The 16,372-nt window shown below is 36.7% G+C and overlaps 1 protein-coding gene and 1 pseudogene across 6 annotated transcripts in view; one reads left to right on the top strand and one right to left on the bottom strand.

The window, feature by feature from the left end:
* RBPJ (recombination signal binding protein for immunoglobulin kappa J region) overlaps positions 1-16,372 on the bottom strand; it is a 212,844-nt gene that overhangs the window by 56,342 nt on the left and 140,130 nt on the right. For 2 of the 6 annotated variants that reach the window (XM_066384857.1, XM_066384856.1), the window contains exon 2: positions 7,187-7,363. The exons of 3 other annotated variants lie outside the window; for them this stretch is intronic. In XM_066384857.1, the coding sequence (XP_066240954.1) occupies positions 7,187-7,203 (17 nt within the window). In that variant the 5' untranslated portion in view covers positions 7,204-7,363. Of the gene's footprint in view, positions 1-2,893; positions 2,914-7,186; positions 7,364-16,372 lie in introns of those variants that run through there. One more of the 6 variants, XM_066384858.1, reaches the window with a different exon arrangement.
* Positions 12,261-12,355, top strand: LOC136407237 (small nucleolar RNA U3; annotated as a pseudogene).

Genomic DNA, 16,372 nt, shown 5'->3' with positions numbered 1-16,372 from the left:
TATAATTTATATTAATCCCTAATTATTTTCTTTTGTTTCCATAGAAAGTACCTCTCATTTAGATGCCTATCTGTGTACATACAGTTACCTTTTAGTTAGTCACCAGCAGAAATAAGCTCATTTAGAAAACGATTACAAGTTGATTCAATACTTTGCCTTTTTTTATTGTTATACCTTTTGCTTCTCTCAATTGTGTAGATCCATAAATCAAGTCCCAGTAACATTAATGCTTGCTGAACAGACTGAACTACATAGCTACCTATACCTTTCCAGAAGAAGCTACTCTTCAAATAAATGGAAATCCTCATTACCTGGAATGCTGCGGTCACCAGTTCCAAACCCTGGGCTTCCCTGGTCAGGGCACATACAACAAGCAGTGGACAACTACAGTGAAGCAACTATGAACTGATACTTCTTGCTCTCCACCCCTACGTAGCCCTCTGTAAAAGCAATAAATAAAAATTAAAAAAAAAAAAATCTCACTAGTGACTGGTAACACTAAAACATCTCTCATCACCTAACTGCAATCCTCAGACTTCCTTCCTCTGCAGGACACAACCGCCTATGAATAAGCCTTCACAGCCACAGGGGACAATGCCCTGAACATAAAAGGGCCATTTAACCATAATTAAAATCATGCAGACATCAGCAATCATCAAGATCATCGATCATTGAAAGAACTGAATGAATGTTGTTCATTCTTGATGTTCTAAATTGAACTACAACTACCTCGAGAGTGAGAGGAAATGACAAAAGTGTAGTAAGACTTCTCACATTCTGGTTTTGCCTGTTGGAATTTTGGATTAATTTCCAGGTGACTATTGCCACAGAATCTTTTAGCCAGGCACCATCTAACTCCAGGAACCAACCCCCTCTTGTTTATACACGGGCTTTCGAGCTGCTGCCCCAGCCAGGCCACCTGAGTGGCTATTTCTTTATCCTATTTCTTTATCCGGGCTCTGCTGGCCCTGCTATACCTGCTCCCACCCTTTTGCCTAGAGCGCAAGTAAACTCTTCCAGCCCACCCCTTTCTTCCACACCCACTTCCCCCTTAGTTTAGACTCCTTTCCCCAAGACCAGTCTCTTGGCTGGTGTTTTCGGCTCAATAAAACCTAAGAATGTTCTATTTAATATGGGAAAACCTGCATAGTGCCACGTGTACTTCCAGCAGTTTCAGCCAGGCAACTTTTTATTGTAGTAAGAATAATCACATGCTAAATAACACCTATTACACATAAGCCACTAATACTGATGTGGTTAACAAATTAATTTCTGGGCTTTTAAATGGTAGTAGCATCTAAGTTTAAGAGATTCTCAATGCTAAATATAAATTTGAACTTGTCATTCTAATTTTTTTCCCCCTGGTTATCCATCAATGCCTGTTTCAATTCAAATAACAGCTTTTCTTCTGTGGGATATGAGCACAGATTATAATCATTCTTACCCTATGAAAAGTTTCACACTTGAATATCTACCATGGTGGGAAAAATCTGTTGAATAAGTTCATAAACTATTTCCAAGTTTTGTTCCCCTAGAATCCAGGTCTTTCTAACAAAACACTCCAACCCTTCCATCATTACTCCAGAGCTTCAGCCTGTCTGTGTCTGTAAAATAGTAACGTTCAGTCTAACAAACTGGAGAGCTATGTGAAGACGAAGGATGACATTCCTCCAATGTTAGCTATGACGCACTCAGATTTTCCCTTTAGACTTGCAAACCCCAACTCACAAAATAGGTCTGTGATTATAAAACTGTAAAAATTAAGATGATTTAAAAGAATAAGATTACTTCCTTAAATGTCTGCTCAGTCTCTCCATATGTAATTAAAAGTTAGGTAAATGAGAGAATAGCTCAATCTGCCAGCACAGTACAGATACCTTAAACATCTAGTATTATCAAAAGTTCATTTATTTGACAAATATTTACTGAGTCCTTCCTAGGACTAGTCACAGTCCCAGTGGTGGGGGTATGGGAATCAACAAAACAAAATTTGTATGATGGAGGGAAAGTTCGGGGGGGGGGGGGGTTGAGTCTACCTGTTCCAGGTCACCCTTGTTTAATATATACTTATATGTCTTAGTTTTTCCATAGGAATTTCAACAATAAAAGAGTTTTGATTTCATAAAGCTAAATTTCATGTGCACTTGATTAACTTAGCTGCTTACCTTAGTCACCTTCATCCTCCCATTGTTATAAAACACAAAGAGCACATTTTCAGTCTACATGCTGACATGATAGTTGTTAAAGCAACACCTGAGGACTTGGAAGCTGCCACTATTTTACTGGCACCACCCTCTTTCTGTTCATCAGCTAACAAACCTCAGAACTCGCCAGCTGAGATGTGTGAGATCTGGCTACACTGATGAGGTCTCCGTCAGGAAAGCTGTACACTTCATTTAAGCAGCGACTCTGGCATCTTGAAAAAGAATAAATGCACACTTTCCTGCTCATCTGCATACTCTCCGTACAAACCCCTAACGATTCAATAGTACAAGGTAAACTGACTTGATTGTGTACATTTTTCAAAAGGAAGAGACTCTGATTTTCATGACAATTACTGACACGGTATATTCCACTTTTCAATTAGGTTCATACTGGAGATGGGGTTCTCATAGAACTGCAAAACAATATTGTAATATACTGCCATTTACTCAATATTTCTTAAATTTTGTTATCTTCAGAATCTAAAAGATAGTTCTCAAAGCAGCCAATCTTCATTCTTAAAGAGTGATTTCTGACTTGTTTTTAATTATCAGAAGTACACTGAAATCATACCTAACATAATATGCTCTTTCTTCTACTCCTAAATGTGTGGGAAGTGCTTTCTCGGGCCACTGATCTCAGTTCTAAGCCGACTCAACTAGAACACGGTATGTTTCCTGCTAAACCATACCTTACGAAGGAAGATCTACCAAAGAAAAAGACTGCAAATTGCTCTTCTGCAAAGAATAGGGGCAGTTTTGGAGAAAGAAATGCCCAAAGTGAGAGCAGGAAATCCTGCACTTTCAACAGGGTAAACAACACGGGTAAACAGCACGAGGCGGAAAATGGTGAAGTCAGGAGTAAACATGACTGAGATGATGAGGACAGATGAGCCCAGCAATGCTAGTGACAGGAGAAGGAAGAATTGGATACTCTGGAGTGGATAAGGTCCTGTGGGTATGGAGGATCTGGGGAAACAAAGTTATAGAAAAAGGAATTCAACTCTCCCCTTCTCTGAATCCACAAGCTTTTCTTCTCTGTCTCCACCAGCAAACAGCAACATATGCTCACACACGCTGGTGCAAAGGCAAGCAACCCTCAGCAAGGCAGTTAACCCACTGGTTGGGAGTCACGACTCTGGTTTATCTTCTATAATTTCAAAACATGATTTCTAAGTTTAGTATGCTGTACCCAGTTCAGAGTAAGGACTACATCTATCAATTTGATTCAATTTCAAGAACTTGCAGAGAAAAAAAAAGATGAATTGTGTTTATTATCTTTTGGCCCTTTTATTTTGGTAGACATTTCTTCCATTTTCAACTCCCACGTGTAGAAAGCTAATGTAAAATTTCCATTGTTATGAAACAATTCACCAGACATCTTTATTCTGTTTTCTAGTGAGGAACAAACAGAATTTTAGACACAATCTTAAAACATACGCCCCTGGCCAATTAGTTCTGTCGGTTAGAGCACCGCCCCAAACGCCAAGGTTGTGGGTTCTATTCCCACGAGAGGCACACATGGTCAGGACACAGATGAGAAGCAACCACCAAATGCACAACGAAGTGGAAGAAGAAATGAATCCCTACCTGCTCCCCTTCCTCTGTCTCTGTAAAGTCAGTAAATAAATACAAATAAATTATACATATATTTTGCATAAAACATCATTAGTTAATGCCACCCAAAGCCACTGCTATCATGTCCTACTCTCCACTCCATAGTGCTCTCCTGTAATAACCTTTACTTCAAACCAGACGGACAGATCCTCGAAGGTGATGAACAGAGGATGGCGTACCATTACAAACCACAGACTAGAACCCAACCTGCTCACGCAGCATGGCAAAGCAATAAGACGAATACCACTTCTGAGGGACATCTGTGACTACGGGAGGCATACTTAGTGGAACTAAAACAATCCAATCAAGATATACATAAATGTGTATACATTTCATTTGTCTCAGTATTTTTTTAATTAAAATAAGGTTTTTTTCTACATTCAGTGCACTCTGATTTTCTTTTCTACTACATGTCTTACTGCTAGTTATAAACCCGCTAAATCGATTTCCTGACCCAATAATGAATGGGCTGAATCCTGCAATTTGAAAATCACAGTTTTAGAAGATATACAAATCAACTATCTTCTTTCTCTGATAAGAAAAAGCCCAAAGAACTGAAAACATCAGTTTATTTAATTCTAGGAAGATCACAGGAGAAAGTATAAGACTCAGAATAGAAAAAATGTAATAGCACTCCACGCCCCAAAAGAGTTCCTGTTCTGGCATTTAATACTCATCACCACATGAATCACTGGCTTCCTACAGACAAAACCCTGCACTAAGTGTATATAATTTATATACATATATACACAGATAAAATGCAATATATAAATTATATAATTATATACTTTTATATTTTTAATATATAAGTTTATATTTTTCCCCAGATCATTCTTTCAGCCTGTCAAAATAACAAAGTGTTAGATATAAAACACAGGTCAGTTGGCCCAGAGTCTAAGCTCTTCCAAAGAGAATAGGAGTTTCCAACTCTAGTTGGGCATCAACAATCCTCTGTGGAATTAAAACAAGCATATAATCAAGTGCTACCCCCAAAAGAGATTTTTAAAGTTGAATTACTAAATATTATAGAGAAATATATTTTATAAACAATGTATCAAATACCAGATAGTATTTAAGAAAAGAACTTTTTGGACAATAGATACTATTGTGTGCCATTATATACCAGGTTCAAATGAATGATCGCATGTGTTAATAAGCAGTTGACTTAACCTCAAGCTTGATTAGATCACTCATTATAGATCAGAATTTACTATAAAGCAGTTTTATCTTAGCTTTAATAACTAAATTCCATTAAGAATTTAACTAATTAGCCTGACCTGTGGTGGCACAGTGGATAAAGCATCGACCTGGAATGCTGAGGTTGCTGGTTCAAAAAACCCTGGGCTTGCCCGGTCAAGGCACATATGGGAGTTGAAGCTTCCTGCTCCTCCCCCCCTTCTCTCTCTCTCTCCCCCCTCTAAAATGAATAAATAAATAAAAATAATTAAAACAAAAAGAATTTAACTAATTACATGTCAAAAGGATCTTAACATTAGGTAGCCTAACTTAATAAAGATTAGGGACTGCACCAGTCCTATTAAATTCATATATTTACTCAGTCGGTTAGAGCAGTGGTCCCCAACCCCCAGGCCGTAGACCGGTACCAGTCCGTGGGCCATTTGGTACCAGTCCGCAGAGAAAGAATAAATAACTTACATTATTTCTGTTTTATTTATGTTTAAGTCTGAACAATGTTTTATTTTTTAAAAATGACCAGATTCCCTCTGTTAAATCCGTCTAAGACTCACTCTTGACGCTTGTCTCAGTCACGTGATACATTTATCTATCCCACCCTAAAGGCCGGTCTGTGAAAATATTTTCTGACATTACACCAGTCCGTGGCCCAAAAAAGGTTGGGGACCACTGGGTTGGGTTAGAACATCCTTCTGAAATACCAAGGTTGCGGGTTCGATTCCCAGTGAGGGCACATATGGGATACAACCAACGAATGCACAACTAAGAACAACAAATGAATGTGTCCTTCTCTCTCTTTGTCTCTAAAAATCAATCAATAAAATTCTTAAATTTATTCATGATTTAAACCACTACCTTTGCAACATACATCGCTCACAAAAATTAGGGGATATTTCAAAATGAATATGAAGTAATTAAAAAAGCAGCATTTGATTTCTTTTTATTAAACAAGAACATCAGTAAAGCAAAAGATAAATCAAAGTTGTTTGATTATGCAAATGAGATGCAAAACCAACTTTTATTTCATTGGTGAAAATGCACCACATAAAAGGCTGAAAGTACTGGAGTGTATGCACATTCCCTGGTCCCCTAATTTTTCTCAGCATTGTATATACTTTCTTTCATTACTTGAAAGATCAAGATTCTGAACTTAACTGAACAATGAATTCAGCATTTTCCCTGGGTTGATTCACTTCTACTACCCTTAAGAAATCATTCACTAACAAGCACACAGTACAAAATTAGGAGGTTTCCAAGCTTTCAAATAATTAAGAAATAGTTTTGACTACATCACTCAATTAAAATGTTATGAACATAAAAACTTAAAAGATTTTTGATGATTAAACGGACAATACAAAGCCCAGACTTACCACTACTATCAATCACAAATAGTAAGAGGACTACATACCACAAACACATGACCAACTGCATACATACAATCATTCTATTAAGAATTACTCATTGTCCTTTCAGCAAAAATTCTTTATAAAAGACAAAGCAAGTACAAACTATAAATGGTCCAAGTAAGAATTATTTTGTTTGGCCTGACCTGTGGCGGCACCGTGGATAAAGCGTCAACCTAGAATGCTGAGGTCGTGGGTTCAAAACCCTGGGCTTGCCTGGTTAAGGCACATATGAGAAGCAACAATGAATTGATGCCTCCCACTCCTCCCCCCTCCCCACCCCCTTTCTCTGTCTTTCTCTCCCTGTCTCTAAAATCAGTAAATAAAATCTTTAAAAAAATTATTTTGTTTGGTAAAATTAATACCCCAACTGAAGAATTTACCCCGCTATTTCCTGTTCAGGCCACCAGGAAACGGCAGCAGTGCAGAGAAACTAGTCTGTGATGTAACCAGAAAGATAGCTACTGACTGACAGATGGGTAAGCCCTCAACTATCTAATTACAGAAATTATAGCTCATTACTACTAAAATCTAGGGAAAATATATAGACCAGTATTTTCTCTAACCATATCTCAAAAAGAAAAAAAAATTCACTCATCAAGCTTCTGATATATAGCTTGTGCCCAACAAAAATACTATTGCCACAAAATCTATAACCACATTTGCAATCTAAACATTAAAATATCTTAAAATAGGAGATAATTAAATACAGAATCATGACCGTTCATTCTATCCATGAGCTTGGGGTCACTGGAAATTTCTAAAGCATACCTTTTAATCCACGCCATGGTACTTCAAGAACATGTTAAGGTAAGGCACAGGTTGGGACACTTCGATGCACCTCAAAACACCTCAGCCAGAGTATCATTCTCTTTTCCTTTTGAGATCATAATGGTTCCGAAGAACTATAATGCTTCCATTTGAATGATAGTCTCATAATTTCAATGACTTAAAAACAAAAACAAAAAATAAGGACTTAAGTGTTGGTATGTTAAGCCACTAGTACACTGTGTTAACAGCTGCCATGACTAAAAAAAAAACAAAGCTGCTGATACTATGTAACATTCATTTTTCATGTGAACCCTATATGAATAAGGGTTACACGCTGGGTTGTCAGAGTGACAGCCTTTACTTTGTTGAGATCTACCAAAAACCCACACATCTCTGACCCAACTGATTTTTCAGTTTTTCTCAAGGAATGAAAAATAAGCTAAAAGACAGGTACATCTCTGATTAACCAACTCTTCTATTCTGTGCTGAATGAAAGCTGGCAATCACCCACACGCCTGAATAGAAGGGACTTCACTAATGGGCACAGCGGGGGTTCCTTCAAACAATGCCCTTCTTGGTGTTCATATTACTGAATCATTTTAATTACATGGAAGTCATTAAAGAAATAAAAAGCTCTGGTTTCTAAATCTTACTTCTATAAAGAGCATGCATATAAATGAACAGAGATGGCTAACTATCAAGTTTTAATGCTGATCTGTGACCCACCCAACTTTCGTATACAAAACCATTAAAAACATTTCATTACTGAAATAATACAGTAAGAAGCTTTTGTATCACATTTTTAATCTAAGAATTCACTTTACTTTTGCTTTAAATTTGACACTCTAGTCACAAGAAAGAATACTCAAGGTATGTAAAAGAAATTACTTATCAATAATACACACATATACACATTGTAAAGCAATTAAAATTAGGATGACTGATCAGGACATTTTTAATAAAAGCAAGCTATAAACAAAAGAGAAAGCAAGCAGAAGTTCTGTTGCAATCTGGGTTTGTGGAACAGCTCATATAAAGGTTAGCAGACAGGGAACAGAAGATGACAAAAGCCCAGCCAGAGCTAAAAAGTATATGCTAAGGAGAAAGTGAAACTATTTTGTGTTTGAAAGAGTAGATTAAAGTGATGAAAACCTTTCAAATCCACTATCAGTAAAATTACATATTCTTGAGATGCAGGCCTATTGTAGGTTGTGGAATACAGGTTAAAAATGTTTGTCACTCTTCAGAAAGCTGACAAGTTGGCAGAACTGAAGGTAGGTAAGAACTCTACAACGGATGGTGGGAAGAAACTTAACAAACAGAATCAAGGGCCCTGGCCCAATGAAATCACTGCAGCCTCAGCCATCTCTCCACTGATCACTTGACTACATCAGTGCAACGCCCTGAGTCCCCACCACCGCTTTAAACCACTTAATGGCTCTGTATTACGTATACAACTTCCTGGAAGGACATCCACCTTGTTTCCTATACTCCATGCCTCCAAATAAATGCATCCTACACACAACCATCAGATTCATGTTCCTCAAGTACAGCTTCAAAGAATGTTTACCACTGAAAAATAAGGAGGAATATGAATACATTAGATAATAAATAAGGAAAGCTTAGGTCTGACACACTCGATTCATTACCTTAATTTTCAGAACCCCAGTTTACAGAGAAGAAAACTGATGTTCTCTGGTCAAATGACTGAAACCAAGTACATATGCAATAAAAGAACTAGGACTTAAATCCAGATCTTCTAGCTGGAATTACAGGACTGTCCTACTGCAATAAGGTGCAAAGAACTGTAAAACTTAGTATTGGCAATGCCATTTTAAAGAGGAAAAGTCAAGCTTTGAATGAATAAAGGTCATCTGAAGAACTTCCTTTCCCTTTCAATAAGACCATATTTACCTATCCTACACAGATTTTAACTCTTCCTCCCTTCCTGGAATCCTGAGAGTAAGGCATACTTCTAGACAAAGGAATGGGAGGTAGGACACTAAAAGATTTGTGAATGTCTTTGATATGTAAAACGACATCACTATTGCGTTACCTGGTAAGTTTTAATATGTAGGAATGTTTTTTATAGATCCTACAGACAAATGTTATAAGCTTGTTAATGATTGATTATTGGGTCATGTTTCCCCTTCCTTTTCCCCCAACCTGTATGTGATCAAGTGTATATAACTAGCCTCAGAGCTATATTCGACGCTGCACGATTTGGGTTAGCTATGCCCCGTGTAAATTATATGTAGCCGGCTTATTAATAAATCTTCTCCTAAAACTTCTTCTGTATTCTGCCTTGGTGTCTCTACATAACCCGTGGAATTAAGGTACGCTACTTGACAACATTACTACAATATTGTTGTAGAGCACTGTTATGGTATTGGGGCTAAACTAACAGTTGTTTAAAACATGTCAAATACCATGCTGAGCATGTGATGTTATTTTATTTCATCCTGATTTACCACTCATAACACCGACTAGTTGTCTCCTTTTTCAAGTAAGTGGAGTGAGGCTCGTTCAGAGAGATCTAAGTAATCTGCTCAATATCACATCTGCTCAACATCACACATCTGAGACTGAAAGTGGTGGGACAGATAGTCGATCTCACATGTCCATCTCTAAAACCCACACTCATGTTGCTATGCCAACTTATCTTCCAGAAGCAGTCAGAAAAAACAGTCCAACACTTGTTTATTTTTCAACCTGGATGATTTATACTAATAATCCAACTTTATAAATGCTTCTTACTCAAAACCCAGTCAATCACATAAATAAAAATTTAGTTATGGTTTAGCAAGAGACTACTATATACACATGTACTAAAGCCAGTAAGAAACCTCAGAATTATATTTGGTCACTGAAATCAGAAATTTCATTTGGGTCCTACAAATGAAATCCAGTATTTTCATAGTTATGGACTTGGAGATCTTTAGATCTTTTAAAGTTGACTTGGAATTCATAGTACTGTACTTATAAATATAAATTTTAGTTGAGAAAACAAAAATGAGCATGTAAAGTATTTTCCTTAAGGGAGTACAGAGCCAAATTATCCAACTTGGTCCTGTCCCATGGACTGCTACCAGACTTAGCCTCATGGGAAGAGAAGTCATTTATTAGCTGAGGGAGGTGAGGCTATTCAGTCAGGTTATCAGTAATAAAAAAAAAGGCAAAAAAGGAGATGGACAGATCTCTACAATGTTTTAAAACATGACTAAACTAAAAGAGCAGCCAGAAGCAATAAAAAAAAAAATCCCCCAAATTAAAGACAGGAAACTCCTAAGCAACTCTAGGATTTGAATGGAAACCATGAGCTCGTCGCATTCCAAAACCAACTGAAGAAGTGACCAGCAGAACTCTTGTAACAAGATATTGTAACATGTTAGAAAAATCAAAGAAACTGTCTTTTAAAGTTCTGAAACAATATATTGCAGAATTATATTCAAAGGTTCAGAGCTATTACAGTAAGAAAATTAATTGGCCATTTAAACTATCTTCATACATGACAGCATAACTCATCTGTATAACTCATTTTATAAGGATTAATGTCCAAGCAGATTAAAAGGTGATACAAATACTTTCCAGCTTTTAAAATATACCTAGGCAGACTTACTCCTAAGAAAATTAAGTTTTGACAAGGGACAAACACAAATTAACAAGAAAGTAGGAGAGAATATAGGTTGCTCGGTTTGGTTTAACCGGACAACTGCGCTCCCGAATGCTCTCTGGATCCAGCTTCTAGTCCCCTCCTACCCATACATATACAACAGGTGTTCCAGCCATACCGGACTTGGTACATTTCTCAGAATACACCACGGTGTTCCAGAGCTCTGGACCTCTGCTCATGCTATGTCAGGAACAGTGGGTGAAAAAGAATTTAACATCACGTGATAATATTTAAAATAAAAATAATTTTAAAATACTATTACAAGGGTAAAGGAGAAAAATAAATAGGTGAGGCTAAAAAACAAAAATTTTTAATGTTTTCAGTGCCTACGATGTATTACATACTACATGCTGAGCCAAGTTGGTGTTTTTACATAAATGTCATAGCCTTATGGTATGGAAGAAATTTTTGAGAGGAAAAATACTGAAATTGAGTTGAGGAAACAGTCTTTGAATTACACACAGTACTATAACTTAGGATATGTTCTACTACAGACACGTGAATTTTAAACATGTTTTTTCAACCAACTACTTGGAAACAGACTTATTATATAATGACAGAAAATTAACCATCACTATTATCAAAAGTATGAAAACGGCATATTCTAGGAATTTCAACTCTGAACTAATTTTGCCAATGTTAATAAAGATTTCAAATATAAAACTAGATCTGGTTTTGAGTAATTTTCAAAGAAATCTTTCCAAGAATCATCGACTATTGCAATTCCCATCTCGACAGTAAAGCTGTAACTTCTTTCCAATTAAACTCTGGGGACAAGAGGAGGTAAAGCACCACAGAGTTGAGTGACAAAATTCAGGATCAATTAATCCAGTAACTGAAAGGCACTTGTAATCTAGCAATTCTGGAAAATGAAATATTCAGCTCATTTTACTTTGAGGAATTCCCAAGTGAGGAAACTCTTTTCTTAAAATGTATATCCTAATTTTCAGTAACATTGAAAAACATCTTCTGCCTGACCAGGTGGTGGTGCAGTGGACGCAGCGTTGCTCTGGAACACTGAGGACCCAGGTTCGAAATTCCGGGGCTGCTGGCTTGACTTGAACATCACTGACTTGAAGCCCAAGGTCACTGGCTGAACTGGAGCCCCCTAGTCACAGCACGCGTAAGAAAGCAATCAATGAACTCAAGTGACACAACTATGAGTTGATGTTCTTCCTCTCTATCTCTTCCTGTTTGTCTCTCTCACTAAAAAAATAAAATAAAACTTCTATCAAAGTATGTGCTCTTAAAGTGGGCAAAGAGTTCAACTGGGATATGCCTGCATTTTTTGTTAGTCTTCTTAGAATTCTCGATGGCACAGCATGGACAGATATAATTTAAATGTAAATACAAACATGGATGCACACACACACCCCTTATCCTCTTTCAAATGGCTTAGTGAAGACTATACTTTCAGGGATCATTTCTATAGTTTGTTCAAATGGCTTGGTGTACCTGCCTGGAGACCAAAGCTCGGACGGTGGGAACAGTGGAGAAGGACATGGAAGAACAGTAGTCCCAAAGTGCTGAGTAAAGGATGTTAGGGAAGGAAAAGTAATAATAAAGGAAATCAGCTCATAAATACTACTATGCATATATTCCAAATGAGCAAATCAAGAGAAGATTCTTTCCTTTCTAGAATTTGAGAGGGAATTAAGTAAAAAGCTCTAAAGAGCATTAATCAAACTGACCTTTACTTTCTTTATACCTTTTATGTATGTATTCATAAAAATGCTTATGGGTGAATTGAGTTTCTCCCTATCATTTTGTTTCTCCTTTCACTTAGTTGTTTAGGTCTCTTTTCATTTAAAATAAAATGTAAATTTTGGTGGGTTCAAAGATCATGTGGTCATGACTGATAAAAGACTGTGCTAATCAACTTCTGAACATGGAGCCCGGAGTCATAGGTTAGAAACTTCTTGGATATGTCACAATGGTGACTCCAGGGTTTCTAGCCTAAGCAACCCAATGCATGGAGTTCTTTTTTACTGAGATAGGGAAGACTTCTGGAGATTTACGGAGGAGGGTTTCAGTAGTTTGGTTTGGACATAAACTGAATATGCTTAGATAATATAATAGAATTTATTACAGGGTATCAAAACTTTCTGCAAAGAGTCAGGAGATATGACAAGTAAAGTTAAGTCTTTCAGTTCTTGCTTGTAGCTGGATTTTTTAAAGAACTGATGAGGTAAAAGTATTATGTATTAAACAAGTAATTTAATAATCTTAGTATTTTAATTATGCATCCTCTGCCATATGCATGTGTTAAATAAAAAATAATATGGTAAGAATATTTCTACTTACAGAGACTAATTTTAGGAAAATAGTCCATATTCAAACACTATAGAGTTAAAATAAAAGAGGCAACTTCAGATACGAAGAGTAACCTATTATCTGATACTCTCTCCAGCCACCAAAATGCTTCTCAGTCTCAAGCCCATAGCTTAGAAATAACAAATTTAACAGAAAACATTTATGAAATGCTTTCCACGTGTTAAGCATCTCATTTAAAAACCAACTACCCTCTATTAACATCTTTTACAATGAGGTTGAAAGGAATTAAGTAAAAGAACTATCCTATAACTTGACCCATCCTAGAAAGAACTACATAGTTGTGTCTCCAGGAAACTCCTTCGACCTGTTGTTTTTCTATTACCATTCTCCCTCTATATTTTGTATTCTCTTCATGCTTTAAAATTTTGCAATGCCAACTATTATGAAAGCTTGATATGCAGCAATCTGTGCATATTTTAATTAAACAATAATTAAAATTATATGTTTTAATAGGAAAGGCACATGAAGGAAAACTGTATGTTAATGAGTTCCAAAACAACACATTTTCCTGAGGTGGAACTGTGTTGAAATGTATAAAAAGTCACAATTTCAGGCTGCAGGCCTACAAATTACAACTCTGCTAAAAAGAAGTGAACTGCAGAGGACTTGGAAAATGAGTATGTACCTTCTAGAGAGTAAGGAACAAAAAGAGAAAGAAACCACTTTATACACTTATTCTCACCTAGCTAGCCTCTTTCTACCTTAAATTATAAAATTGCTGCCTCAGAGTAATCAAGATTTTGGAAAGTTTCACAATCAACAGGTAACACCTATTTGATGGCAACTCAACCATCCCTATTTTATGACACCCCTATAGCACTTATTTCATCAGAAGCAGGAGCTTTGTATTTCATCTATCTAATCATTCACAGTCTCTCAAAACAACTGTTGAGTCACCAGACTGGAACATGAATTACAACACCTTCTTTGTTTGGGGCACTTCAAAATGTACACAATTTTGATTATATTAATAACTCCAGGTTTTCTAAGTCCAGTTCACTTTATACTGTACCATTAACCATTATGATAATACTAGAATATACTGCTCACAAATATTAGGGGATGTTTCAAAGTGAATATGAATTGATAAAAAAGCACTTGATTCTTTTTTATTAAGAATATCAGAAAAGCAAACAAGTCAAAGAAATTTGTTCAATTGTGCAAATGAGATGCAAAACCAACTTTTATTTCATTGCTGAAAATGCACTATACAAAAAGCTGAAAGTACTGGAGTGTCTGCATGTCCCTAATTTCTGTGAGCAGTGTAATACTTGGCCTATCCTACCACAAATAAGTTTAAGCCATTTTTCCAAAAGCTATGCAGGGGGTCCTCAGGTTAGTACAGTCTCAACATGTTTCAATTTTACAATGCTCACTCCCATAAAAACTTTAAAATATGAGATGTGACTGTTTCGGCTTACATCATTAGCGTCACACTTACAGACTCCACGGGCACACTAGTTTGGTTGTGCGTGGCGGGGGAATACGCAGTACAGTGTACAGTACAGTATATTTATGTTCTTTTCCTTTTTCTGTGGCTTAGTTGTGTTTTTATGTTCTGGATTATGATTTTTACAACTGTGTTAGGATAGGTAAGTGACTTGGGCTAGGCTGTTTCAACTTACACCAAAATTCAGATTACATCACTGTTATAGGAATGGAACGAACCGTGTCCTAACCCGAGGACCCTCTGTATTTTTGAGATGTACAAAGTAATGATCTTCTGTAATCATCTTTGTGGCAACATTGTTTTAGAAATTCAATTTTATTGTATTCATTCTCCAGTAACTAAAACAACACAAGAATCACCTCCCCAAAAAAACAAATAAAAAGCATTTCAAGTGTCCATCCATCACCAAATGAATGGATTAAAAAATTTTTTATATATGCATACAATGGAATACTGTTCTACCTTGAAAAAGAAGACATTTCTGACACATGCTATGTATACTGTGAATGAACCCTGAAGACATGCTAAGTGAAATAAGCCAGTCACAAAATAACAAATACTGTATGACTCCCCGGTATGAGGTAGCTAGAGCAGTCCAACTCTGAGACAGAAAGCAGAGTAGTGGTCACCAAGGGTTTGGGGCCAGGGGCAATGGAGAGTTATTGTTTAATGGGCTCAGAGTTTCAGTTTAGGAAGACAGAAGTTCTGCAGATGGACAGTGGTGACAGTTGTACAACAATGTGAGTGTACTTAACACCACTGAACTGCACAGTTAAAGTGGTTCCAATGAAACTGGCAGTTATAAAACAGTCATGGGATGTAAAGTACAGCACAGGGAATATAGTCAGTAATACTGTACTATCTATGTACAGTGCCAGGTGGGTACTGGACTTACCAAGGGGATCACTCTGTAAGGTGTATAAATGTCTAACCAGTATGCTGTGTACCTGAAACTAATACAATACTTAATGTCAACTGTAATTAAAAAACAAAGATATAAAATCAAAAGTGGTTAAAATGGTAAATTTTACACTACAGTAAAAAAACATGGAAATATATCAACAATGGATAGTAACTCATCTTCGTCATATATTTTAATAACTTTTTTCCTTATTTTACCCTAAACCTATTTCTCATTCTATTTTTGTCTTCATAAAAGACATCACCTGCCTGGCCTGTGGTGGCACAGTGGATAAAGGCCTAGAATGCAGGCGTTGCTGGTTCGAAACCCTGGGCTTGCCTGGTCAAGGCACAGACAGGAAGCAACTACTACAAGTTGAAGCTTCTTACTCCCCCCCTCCCTTCTTTCTCTCTCTCATCTCTCTCTAAAATTCAATAAATAAAATCTAAAAAAAGGCACCACCTATCCACTAAATAGCAACAACATTCAGTCATTTCCCTTCTCATTTTAAGCTACTAAGTCTGACAGATTTTATCTCTGTATCACTGCTTGCATCTGATTTCTTCCTCACAATAACAGTCTCACAGCCAATCTCCCATTCTCAAAAAACCAGCCTTCCATTATTGATCTTAAAGCTTCTGTGTAAAACCTTTCGAAAAGCATCCATTGTTTATTCAAGTTTAAAGTTCTGAACAATACGTTAAAAATATATTTTGTTATCTGGTCCAACCTACCTTTCTGAACTCGTCACAAGCTGCTCTTGCTTTCCAGACTCTACTTCCTCTTTCCTCTCCAGATCTGCTAGGCTCTCCTGCCTCAATGATTTCC

Source organism: Saccopteryx leptura, chromosome 5 (assembly GCF_036850995.1).
Source record: "Saccopteryx leptura isolate mSacLep1 chromosome 5, mSacLep1_pri_phased_curated, whole genome shotgun sequence".
NCBI lineage: Eukaryota > Metazoa > Chordata > Mammalia > Chiroptera > Emballonuridae > Saccopteryx > Saccopteryx leptura.
This window is presented reverse-complemented; position numbering and strand designations above follow the sequence as displayed.